The following is a 12,088-nucleotide window of genomic DNA, read 5'->3' as shown; positions in this document are numbered from 1 at the left end:
AGTTAGGGCCGGCCGTAAGGTAGCGCGGCGTCGTAAAAACGCCGCGGTGGCGGCGGGGCGGAGCTGAAGTCGTGGCGCCCGCGGGGACGGGGCGCGGGCGCCCGCGCGGGCGAAAAATGACCTAAAATTGGTGTTTTCCTCCGACTTGGGCCCTTGCCGCCGCCTGCCCCGTGCGGTGCGCGTGTGAAGTGGGCGTTGCGCATGCGTGGTGCGGGACCTCCTTCCCCCGCCGGGCCGGCGGCGCTGCCGTAAAGCGCCCGCGATGGCGGAGGCCGCGGCGCCGCCGCCCTTCGAGAAGCGGCTGCTGGTGACGGGCGGCGCCGGCTTCATGTGAGCGCGGCCCGTGCGTGGGCCCGGGCTGCCTTGGGGGGCTCTAGGGAGGGGGTTACCGCTGCCAAGCGGGACCCCTCGCGTGGCGCCTGCAAAAATAGTAGTGAAAGCATCGGGAATGTTTTTCTGAGCTCCCTGGAGTTAAAGGAAGGGAAGCGGGTCCGGGACATGAGGCGGTTCTAGTGTCTCTGCGCGCGCGGCAGCGGCGTAGGAAGGTGGATGCGCGTCTGGGGGAGACGCGGGGTGTGAGGGATCCCCCGGGGGATGAGGGGCGCGTGGCCCGGCGCGCCCCGCTCCTTTCGCCTTGGGAGCGGCGATGGGAGCGGGTTGTCGGGAGCTGCCGTTGCGAGTTGGGGGAGTTGGCCCAGCCGTTACTCGTAGGGGATGAACAGCCGTGGTAGACTTTTAGAAAGAGAACAGGATGGAGCACATAGCGGGTTTGTTTTTAATGTTTAGGTGAGTGCTGCTTCCTTGTGCTGTAGCATTAGCTTTTTCCTCCAGTTTTTAGTTCCTTAGCAAGATGTGATTAGGGGCATGATCGATGTTAGCATGTTTCAGAATACATTGTGTTCTTTTTCTGTGAATTCCCTTTTTTTCACTTTTTCTGTTCAAGCTTTCCTTCCCCTCCCCACCTCCAAAGCCAACCCATTTGATATTACTAAAGTTATTTCTCATCATTTTAATACTTTAAAACAGTATGTAGTTGTAAAATGTGTTTTTTTTCTCTCTCTCTTCTGTCCTACAGTGCCTCACATGTAGTTGTGTCTCTTGTAAAAAACTATCCAAATTATCTGATTGTAAATCTAGATAAGGTAAGTGACTTCTTACCTTCCTCTCAAAAGAATTTTCTTTTTTAACTCAAACTATGGCATGATGATTTTTCCATATATATGTATATATATATATATATACGTATGTATGTATTGAATTAGTTTTACTGTTTCTTTTCTTCTTATACAAAAACAGTGACTTAGCTGCTGATCATGTTTATAAGGATGTATTACATAATTGCATACTACTACTGGGAAAAAATCAAAGGAGGCTTTTAAAGTTCTAAGCTTCTATTTAGCTGTTAAGAATTTGTGAAGCTGTTACCTGTCTGACTTAAAAAGTTTCATCATGTTTTCTTGCAAAATAGCTTTTCTTTAGAAATAAGGTTTTACGTTATTTTTCAAAGTTATTTGAAATACAGGCTTAATTAAGTTGGATCTGAGCTTGCTTATTCACTTCAATGAAGACTGTTTAATGATATTTGGTGGGTATTTCTCTTTAGCTCGACTACTGTGCAAGCTTGAAGAATCTTGAAACGGTCTCCAAGAAGGAAAATTACAAATTTATCCAGGTAATAAAACCTTATCTTCCAGAAAACTTAAGTTTGGGTAGACTCATATATTAGTGTAAAAGTAATGTGATCTCCTTAGCTCCCTAGAATGGAAACCACCACTTCCCTTTATGGTACAGTTTTGAGATTAATTCTAGTTGTCATTGTCACCGTGTGTGGTGCATAAATGGACCTGTCAGCACTTTTTTCATCCGTATGCTCAATTTGTTAATGTTTCTGCAAATTTCACCCACTCTGATTGTGGAGGTCAGCGTTCATGTGGTCCAAGTCAAAGTTACATCTAAGCATATTTTTACATGGAAAGTATTGATTTATACAATTTAATTGAAAACTATTCATTTGAAGAAAGAGAAACATTCAAGAAAGTATGATCAAACTTGAATTTCAGTTAAATAACTGAGGTTCAGCCTACAAGAGTTTAGCAGAAATCTAGTAGTATTACTAGTGATTATTCTGTCAGTTTAAAAGCAAGTTATAGGCGTAAAATATTTCTGAATTTCTGCTTAGGAGTGAGAAGTAAGTAAATCGGTTTGACTTCCTCTCCATTTTTGACATACAGTACTTCTTAAAAGCTGTTGTTTAGAATTGTTCCTTGAGAACTTCTCAAAATATTGGTGCATTGGACATATTTGTGGCTAATTGCTTTGCTTTTGAAAATGCTTGAGTAATCCTCCTCTTCCACGTAACATCTTTTTTCAGGTCCCCGTTCACTTTTCTTTAAACCAAACTAATTAATATCAAAAACTTCTCAGCTTTTATTGAACTTTGAGAGTTGCTGCAGTTTCTGTTTAAAACTGAAGAATGGAATATTTTTTTTCTTTTTTTTTGTTATATTAGAACAAGTGATACATTCAGAAAAGAAGTCAGTCTTCTCTGACACTTCATTCACTTCATAACTTCATGGTACCCCTAGGTGCCACTGTCTGCCAGCCAGGCTCCAATAACTTCTTTATTTGCTGTAGGAAACTGTCCTTGCAACTTCAGTGTTCAAGGCTTTTGCAATACAATTCTGTGTTTTGTGAGTGATCATGTTTCTAGTTTTAAATAACAATGCAAACCCTAAAATGAAGCAAATATACTTCTTGAGTAATAGCATCAATCATGACACTTGCATCTGGTCTTGTTTTAGACATGGCATTGATGTATTGCTTCATACTTGTGTCTATAAATAAATAAAATAATGCATGTTATTTTATTTAAAGGTTTGGATGTGAATATCTTATTTGATCTTGCAGGGCATAATTTTGCATTTTGGCTGGGCGGTTTTATTTTCTGTTACTACTGCTAAAGAAAAAGCTGCCTGACACTGTGGCCCAGATGCATAACACATGCCTTGGAATACATGCTTTTATTGTAAAACTCTTGCCTATGCCTCTTTTGTGATACTTTTTGTTATCAACAATCTTATTTATGTTTTTTTTTTCCTGTTTAGGGGGATATTTGTGAACCTCACTTTATAAAACAGCTTTTTGAAACTGAGAAAATTGATATAGTCCTTCACTTTGCAGCCCAAACACATGTAGGTGAGCACTGCTGCATGTTTTATGTTCATGAGATGCATTTCTTTGAAATACTATGTCTATGCTTCTCATCCTTTTCCCTTTTACATAAAACAAGGATACAAAATCAACTGTATCCTTAAACCAACTATATATTGTTGTACCAACTGTAACAACTATATGATTTTAACTTAGAAGAGATCTACAACTTTGAAGAGCTTCACCGGACTGTTATCCATCTTGACCCTACACACATGATAACATACATTTAAGTTTGGTTTAGACACACACTGTAATGAGGTGATGAGAAGACAGTTGAGAAAAGGTTTATGCATTTTTTTAAAAAAATTTTTACTTGATTTGAGTCCAACCATAATGCAAAGGCATAGAAGCTGAAAGGGAAGTGTCAAGATTCTAGGAAGTGAAGGAATGAAATATATACCTAAAACTGCCTATTATAGTTTGCCACTCTTCAGTAAAACTGCTAAGGAAAATTCATCATAAAAAGAAGTTCTTTAAGTATTTTCCAGAAAAACACTTCTCAAAATCGATGTGCACAGAATCATTACAGCAAAGGCATAATTCTTAAAGCTGTTACTATTTTATTAACAGTAACCAATACATGTTACCATATATTAAAGCCATGTTTGAATGACAGTGTTCTTGCTGAGATTGGCCCTTCCTGCAGGAGAGTTATCCTGTCACTTAAAGTTGATCAGAGTTGGTTAAAGCTATTTCAAATGTGACTGTCTGTAGCAAGCAAACTTTTGCTTCTGGTTGTGTCCTCTTCGTAGGACCAACTAATTTGTCTTTAAGTAGGTGTAGAAAACTACAAGAATTCTTCATTTAATAATGACCCTGCAGTCTGCCTATCCACTATTTAGTGCTAAAGCACCACCAGCAGTTTCCTGTCTACGTTGCTCCCTCTTAAGATTTAGTAGGAAACTATTATTTTAATGCTGAGTTGTATCTTGCTTAAACTCTTTTTTTTTCCCTGCATTTTGTTGTCCAGTTTAATCTTTTTTTTTTCTGTAGACCTTTCATTTTGGCACGCCCTAGAGTTCGCCTATGTGAATGTTTATGGCACTAATGTGTTGGTTGCTGCTGCATATGAAGCTAATGTGGAGAAGTTTGTCTATGCCAGTACAGATGAAGTGTATGGAGGTAGTATTGATGAGGTGAGTTTGAAAGTGCATCAGGATTTTTCTAGCTTTACTGAATATTGAAAAATTGCACATGAAATGAATAATTTTCCTCTGTAAATGGAGTGTGACCTCTGAACTAATTCGTACAGTGCTCAAAATTGTAAACTAATGTAGGTTGTTTGTAGAAAGATGATCATCAAAACTGACCATAAGTTTTTTTTCATGGCGTGTTTTAAATTTAAATCACTGAGGTTGGCGTTGTTAACCTTTCCTGGCTATATCTAAGAAGTAGTGTTGGGGAATATATTACCCAGATTTTGCTTGAGAGCATTTTTGTGACTTCAGTCATGCACATGGCTTGTTCTTTTATTGCTCTGCATAGACTGTAAACTTGACATGCAGGGAACTTGTTTTATATTTGAGCAGAAATAATAACAGAACTGTAGATACTGGCATATCGTACAGGAAAGGATTTTGCGTTAGTGGAAGTGATACACAGATAACTTATGTGAAAATATATTTCACTTTTGTCCATTTATGATTGACTTTAATTCAGGAAAGGAAAACTTAGTCCAGTAAAAAAGATTATACATGGTTGTCTGCCTCTGGTACTTGTTGAAGCTTTACTTTAGAGGGCTATGGATTGAAATTCTGCTTTTCTCTCGAGAAATAGAGTTTACAGAAACGGAAGTAAGAATCCATTTTATTTAGATCTGAAAGCTCAGTTTTCCAGCTGTGGTGCTTAGTGGCAATATGACTCTCAATAAGCCTGCTGAGGACCTGCTCCTGTGAGGTTGCCTGTGAGATGTATAAAAGTACACTACTGATACTGTGACCACTTCCAGTGCTCAATAATGAGACTATCTTGTGTTAATCCTCTGCTTTAGGTGAAATTAACTTTTTCAGACTGTTGTTCTTGGCTGTTCATGGATGTTCATTTCAGTTGTAACTGCAGCTTTCAGTGAGGTTTTATAACCTTCTAAGACTTACCTGGGCAAATTGTCTTTTAATTGCAGGAATTTGATGAATCTTCACCAAAGCGCCCAACAAATCCCTATGCCTCCTCAAAAGCAGCTGCAGAATGTTTTGTGCAGTCTTATTGGGAAAGGTACCAAGTAAGTTAATGCAAGCTTCAAAAATGCAGAAACTCATACTTAGCATCCATACTGTATTCATTGGGTCATAAAAGAAAAATCAGCAGTAGATAACGTAGTACCACCCCTTTCCTGATTGGCCGTTCTGTAGTTTGATTGCATCGAGGGTATCCATTGCTCTATTTGTGGAGGTAGCACAAAGAGATGGGAAAGGGGATTTTTTTTGTTGTTTTTTAAATGCCCTTTTACAAAGTTGCTTTTGGCACAAAGTTAACTTGAATATGGTGTTAGTAACTCCGAAGCCTTATCCTGGAATAAGAAATAGAAAGCAAGTCTTTAGACAACCATATACCAACACATAGGCGTTTGTGTAGTGTTCTGTGGTTGATCCCTAATGGGATTGTCCCTTATGTTGTCTGACAAGCTGAGACCTCCATATGTATTTGACAGAAGCTTATGTAGTGTAATATATTAATGTACAAAACAGGTTTTAGATTTTTGACTAGAACTAGCTGCATTGGTTGTCATTAATGTGCAGGAATTTTCACTCGTAAATACTTGACTTCTTAAGTAATCACGTTCATGTTTAATACTCTTAAGTTTCCAGTTGTTATCACACGGAGTAGTAATGTTTATGGACCGCACCAATATCCAGAAAAAGTAAGTTAACTGTATGCTTTACTCTGAGATTCAGTACATTATAAATAAAGGTTTTAGTGATGTTATTCCTTTTTTCTTTTTTTCCTCATAAGAATGCATTTATCCGTGTTTATACTTTTTAAATAAACTAGCTCTTCTGCTGAATCTCTTTAATATTAAAGCTTGTGTGTATTCTATAGAATTGTTATGATGACTTTATTTTCTGTCTTGAGCTTAAGAAAAAGCAGCTGTAGTGCACACAATAGTCAAATACACTGCTTGCACCATGAAAAAAAGGAATACTTGCAATTTCTTGGCTTGATGGATTCTTTGATTAGACTTAAGAAAACTCAAAGTACCAAAGATTATTAAAATGCTTTGCTTGATGATGTTTATGGTGAAGCATCTTGTTCTTTGTAGAATAACAGCTTCTAAAATAAGTAGTTTAACAATTTTCTTATTTAAATGTTTAGGTTATTCCAAAGTTTATCTCTTTGTTGCAACACAACAGAAAATGGTATGTAACTTGCTGCCTTTTTTTTTTTTTGCGTGTGTGCATGCGTGTTGTATTTTGCTACTGAAACTGTGGTTATAATCAGGAGCTATCACTTGGAAAACAATTTCTTAACTATGGTATGACTTGCTTTAGTAATGGAACTTTTTTTTTTTTTTTCCTAGAAGAGTTTGTGTGCAATCAAGCTATTTAATTTGAGATACCTTCATATAACTTTAAATAGAAGCGTTCAATTTAATAGTCTGCATTTAAGCAGTTTTGCTGTTTTATTTTCTATTTTTAGCTGTATTCATGGTTCTGGACTTCAAAGAAGGAATTTCCTTTATGCCACTGATGTAGTAGAAGCATTCCTTACTGTTCTGAAGGATGGGAAGCCAGGTGAAATTTATAACATTGGAACTAATTTTGAGATGTCCATTGCCCAGCTTGCTAAGGAGTTAATCCATTTAGTGAGTAAACAGTTTGATGCTTTTTCTTACCACTCTCTGGATTTTTGAAGAGTTGCACTGTAAACCTTTTGTAGCAGTGAGATATAAATTTACAGCAGTCCTGAACAGAGTGCAAGGGGCATGATGAGTGAATGCTGTTTGACTCTCCATGCTATTTGCTTCAGTTTTTATTTGAGAATGTAGCACTGTTAAAGTTTGTTATGGATGTTTAAGAACTTGCATGAGGCAGAAAAATCACTGGAATCGTTCTAACTTCACCAGTTTGACAATTCAATTTATACAGAAGACAGCTTCCTTTGATATAGTTAAACATTGAAAACAAATTTAAATTTTGATGTATGTAAAAAGTCAGTGTAAGATCTGTGGGTTCTCCTTCCCAGATAAAGAAGACCAGTTCAGAATCTGAAATGGAGCATTGGATGGACTATATCAAGGACAGGTAAGAAAATCATCTGCATATGCAGGATATTTTTATTCTCAAAGTTTCTAGGTCTCTTGCTTGGTATAGTTCTTCTGCAAAAGAGTTCCTCCCCTGCAGAAGAGGAGACCTTAAGGGAGGAAAAGTTGTTTTGCTTTGTAACTTGTTTTAAATGGATTTTACATCTATGAACAGTGGAAAATACTATAGAAAAGTGTTTTTTTTTTTTTTTTTTTTCCTGTTTTTGGTCAGAATTTTGCATTTAAGTGGAATATATACTGCTCATCTCTAAAGGTTGGCTGTTTTCAGACTTTTTTCAACCTTGTCAGTAATGAAGGGGAAAGGTTTTGCATAGTAGCTAAACAGCAAGTAGTTGATTGTTCAAACTGAATTGTGGCAATTGTGTGCAGCTGCAGTAATCCATTTTGTGAAAGCAGTATAATCTGTTTGTGTTATGGGAATCCTCAAATTGAAGCACATGTAATGTGCTGACTGAAGGCAATGTGAAGTGCTGTGTTTCTAATTAATAAAACAGTCTAAGCTGTTTTCCTGGCTTGTTTCATGCCTTGTCAGACCTACGAATGATCTGAGATACCCAATGAGCTCAGAAAAAATGCACAACTTGGGATGGAGACCTAAAGTGCCTTGGAAAGAAGGAATAAAGAAAACAAGTACGACAAGGTTTTATTTGGATATGATGGGAGGATGAAAAGGGAGAGGGGAAAAATGGATGTATAACTTGATGAGATGCTAAGGAGAATGAACTTGTGATTTTAATTTTGCATAAAATGTTTTTAAAAAAAAATCACAGTGCATTAGTATTGGGTATCTCTCTCTAACACTAAAATAAGTCTTGGACTATGACTCTAGAGAAGATGTTAGGTGTTTGCTATCTTACAGAATAAAATTTTGTATAAAGTTATTATTCTATTGTTACCCTTGCAATACTTAGGGAATCTTTGAATTTTCCTGCTGTTATGTCTGTTCAATTTGATTCACCAACACTTTCTCCCCCCTAGTTGAATGGTACAAAGAAAACTTTCACAACTGGAAGAACGCAGAGAAAGCACTGGAGCCCTTTCCTGTGACAGAGCCGTTTGCACAGTTTAATATTCCATAAGGTGGAGGAGGACCAGAGGAATTATTCTACCTCACAGTCTTTTTTTGAAATCTGTAATCAAGTGGCCACACTAAACTTTTTATCATGTTAAAGATATGCGAACTGTTAGGAGCAGAGAGCGACAGTACCACATGGCTTTGGAAGGGCTTTCAGCACTTTATAAGTTAATTTCAGCTCTTGGTGCAATATTTGATCCTCATTTTGTATTGATTTGCTTGTTCGAAGGAATTCTACATAATGAAGAATTTTTATAATGCTGCAAATTTATATAGCTGATGTCAAATCTGCCTTATTGATTTAGAACAAGAATATTATGATTTTGACCAGTGCAATTTCCAATTACATTTTTATTAGTTCTGAAATCTTTTATCTATATTAGTCTAGTTTTTGCAGTGTAATATAATTGTTTTGCCACAGTCAAGAGTTCTGTTTTAATTAAGGGGAAAAGAAGCCAAAGAGTATAACTCAATTGATAAAACCTACCTATTAATTCCAGATGTTTCACAATTCTTTTCTGTTTAGTGTATTATTGTGTTTTGTAGATGTCTGGTAGAGACTATACATCATCTAAATATCTCTTCTTTCTTCCCTTCTGCCTTCTCTTCCCTGTTCTCACTTCCTTCCTCTTCCCCTTCTCCCTCCCTGCCCCCCCCCCCCCCAAAAAAAAAAAAATCTGTTATTTAATCTTATGGAAGCGCCTTTTTTTTTTTTTTTTGGTTGATGTCTGATAATTTCTTTACAGTATTATGGACTTAGTTAAATTCCTTTTCCTGTAGAATCATGGCATCATAATGGTTGGGAAAGACCTTCAAGATCATCAAGTCCCAACCGTAAAGCCATCACCATGTCTTTAACAAACTTAAAACTGCACCCCAGTTAACATTCCATTCATGCCTCTTTCTTTGATATGAGGATCACTTACAGAGAAAAGCTTAAACAGTGTTTTTTGGTTTTATTCTTTTTCTACTTTCCAGTGAATTGTGGGTTGGTATACATTGCTCAGTGCAGTGTGCCACAAGTCTTCAAGTATTTTTTTAATTATGAAACAATATTTTAGTTTTCATTTAAAAATTTGTGAAGAAACATCAGTTCTGTAAATGTGTAAATGAGATTCTTTTTCAAAGTTGATTTATTAATAAAAGTGCTATGTTCTTGTTTCCTGGCTGTTGTCAATGACTTAAGCTGTGCATGTGCAGGGGGGCTGGAAAGGTAGGCCGTGGTGCTTTTGTACTGGTGAATTCCGGCCCTGTCCTGAAGAAATTTAGCTGGCTCCTGAGGTATGTTGACACTGCTGCAAGTTCTCATGTATCTCAGAAAAATTACAGCTGACGCTCAAAATGCAGCTATTTGCAGTATTTTCCTCCACTGTGTATCCTAGATACAGGAAGAATTTTCCCCTCCTTGCATTACAGGAGCAACTGAACATTAAAAGCTACAGTTACCTGATCTATCTAGCTCACTGCTACTACTGCCTTTAGACCCAGAATATACCCCCAACTCCCTTATTCCCTGGGGGCTCTGCTAATAAAATGCCCCTCTTTGAGGGTAACATTCACCTTAAAAGAAGCTTTGAATAATAAGCTCTGCAACAATGACACATTCCGTGTTGGGAACATAGCACTGAAGGTAATGGTTCTGTGGCAATGTAGGTGAGGTAATAATACTATTCTCCACACAACTGTAATACACCTGTATGGGGGGAAGTTCTTGAACTTGTTTTGGCAGCCAAAACTGTTGTTTGTGAAGGGCAGAAAGGACAAGGCACTAATACACTATAATCTATGAGAATATTTGCAGCCTGAATGCTAAAGCTAAGCTTGTATCCCGAATTATTTAAAACACATTGTTAAATAGGCTAAAAATAGGTGATATTCAAGCGTATTCTTAATATCCTTGTTTTCCTTTGAGGAATATCCTTCTGATTACTATAAGTCCTACAATTATATACTGGAAAGAGCTGCAAAAAAATTATTATAGCTATGATACACTGATAGCTGGCCTGTATGAAATCAGTAAAAGTAGCTCTTTCACATCTGTTCATGCAAAAAGACTGGATCTAGGAAGCATCCTTCTTCAGAATGCAGGAATCTTTTGAAAAAAAAATCATTTAGCTTGTGATGTGGGGTTACCATATTGGAGGAAAGGTGCAGTCTGATGGGATTTTTTGAACGTATTTCTAGAAAGTATTCTGATTTTTTTTTTTTTTTTTTAGATGACGATAGTGACAGCTTTGTAACTGTTTAAGCAAGCAATGTTTTTTAAGTGGATTTTTCCAAGAGGTCTATTAATTTTTAATGGAAAATATTTTCCTAGTCTACTTGAAGACTTAATCCTTGCAAATTTTTGAGATCTTGGCTTGGTGTTTGCACTCTTCTTTCTATTTCCCCACCCTGTTTCTTTTATGCAGGTTTTTGCTCTGAGCCACTTGGCTACTGTAGGTCAGGTTGCCTTAGCAGTTTAATGCTCTGGGAAGAACTGCTTTTTTTTTCAGGGCGAAGCCATTTTACTGACTTCTAATAATAACAGCTTGTTTTGCTATTAGCCTTCTGGCCTCTGCTGGAGAAGGAGGCAAAGGGTGAACTGGTGAATTGCTAATATGAAGAAGTGTAGCTGTTGTCAAGGTTGGGGTCACAGGGCAAACTGAAATTACACCACTAAGAAAATTAATGCAGTGAGTAAACATGCATGTCACTGAACTGGCGAAGGCTTCTTAAAGGGTAAGGCTCGGTTTTGCCTGGAACTGCAGGTTCTGAGGATAGATGAGAAGCTCCCACTTGGGAAATTAGTTGGGGACATCCACTGTCATTCCTAAGTCCATCTCTTTTTGGAGATCACTGTTGGAGAATAGATCAGCTTTTCAGGGATCCCCTGAAATCCCACACATTTGGACCTAACACGCTGGGAAGAAAAGTGCCACATTATCTTTGTACATAAGCTGCAATCCAGCAGGAGGAAAAGGAGCACACACAAAAAAAGGGAGTTTGGGAGAAGAGGGTGAAGCAGAAAGCTGAGACAGGAACTGCTGCCGTGGCCCTTCTCTGTGAGCCGGGGCCTGGTCAGGGCTGCGCACAGGGGTAGCACTTGGGCTCTCAGGTTTCACTTTAGCCTTGGGCCCTGGCTGTGTTTACTTGCGTGCCCCTTCTGTGATGGGATCACAGTTCTGGTTGAGGCCGAGTTGTGGTGTGGCAGTGGGATGGGGTAGCCGACAGCTTTTCATGTCTCACCGTGCCCTTCGCTAGGGTGGGGTGGCAAGATGGTGGCTGAAAAGCTCCGCTTTCTATTCTAAGGGGTGTAAAGTGCCACAAAGTCAGTTCCGCATTAAAACAGAACTGGAATAAGCTTCAGCTCTACTGAGAGTGCCATTTTGCTAACGCTTTCTCCTGATGCTCCCTCTAAGTAGCCACAAAGTGCTAATATATTTCTGCTTTTCAGTTGCTGGGTTTCTTGTATAAAAGATTAAGTTTTGCTGAGGGACTTTTTATTAAACACACGCTATCCAACTCTGAATCATCTTTTCTTTTTTTCCTTGCCATCATTA

At 38.2% G+C, this 12,088-nt stretch overlaps 1 protein-coding gene across 1 annotated transcript; it reads left to right on the top strand.

The window, feature by feature from the left end:
* Positions 1-231: 231 nt before the first annotated feature.
* On the top strand, positions 232-8,978 carry TGDS (TDP-glucose 4,6-dehydratase). The gene is made up of 12 exons (XM_010225508.2): positions 232-330; positions 1,076-1,142; positions 1,604-1,672; positions 3,105-3,195; positions 4,207-4,349; positions 5,333-5,431; positions 6,011-6,070; positions 6,523-6,566; positions 6,847-7,012; positions 7,393-7,451; positions 8,004-8,101; positions 8,450-8,978. Exons 1-12 carry the CDS (start codon positions 263-265, stop codon positions 8,548-8,550), a joined length of 1,065 nt encoding a protein of 354 aa, XP_010223810.2. The 5' UTR covers positions 232-262; the 3' UTR covers positions 8,551-8,978.
* Positions 8,979-12,088: the final 3,110 nt, after the last annotated feature.

This window comes from Tinamus guttatus, unplaced genomic scaffold (genome assembly GCF_059628265.1).
Source record: "Tinamus guttatus ecotype Peru unplaced genomic scaffold, ASM5962826v1 Tinamus_guttatus_pri_ptg000180l, whole genome shotgun sequence".
NCBI lineage: Eukaryota > Metazoa > Chordata > Aves > Tinamiformes > Tinamidae > Tinamus > Tinamus guttatus.
The sequence above is the reverse complement of the archived record's forward strand: the minus strand, read 5'-3'. Positions and strand labels throughout refer to the sequence as shown.

What these genes read in the sequence shown, in the direction of transcription:
- TGDS (XM_010225508.2), top strand. Translation starts at nt 263, where the DNA reads ATGGCGGAGGCCGCGGCGCCGCCGCCCTTCGAGAAGCGGCTGCTGGTG. An exon ending in TGATTGTAAATCTAGATAAG is followed by an intron (nt 1,143 to 1,603) that starts GTAAGTGACTTC and finishes ATTTCTCTTTAG; the next exon opens with CTCGACTACTGTGCAAGCTT. An exon ending in CGCACCAATATCCAGAAAAA is followed by an intron (nt 6,071 to 6,522) that starts GTAAGTTAACTG and finishes TTAAATGTTTAG; the next exon opens with GTTATTCCAAAGTTTATCTC.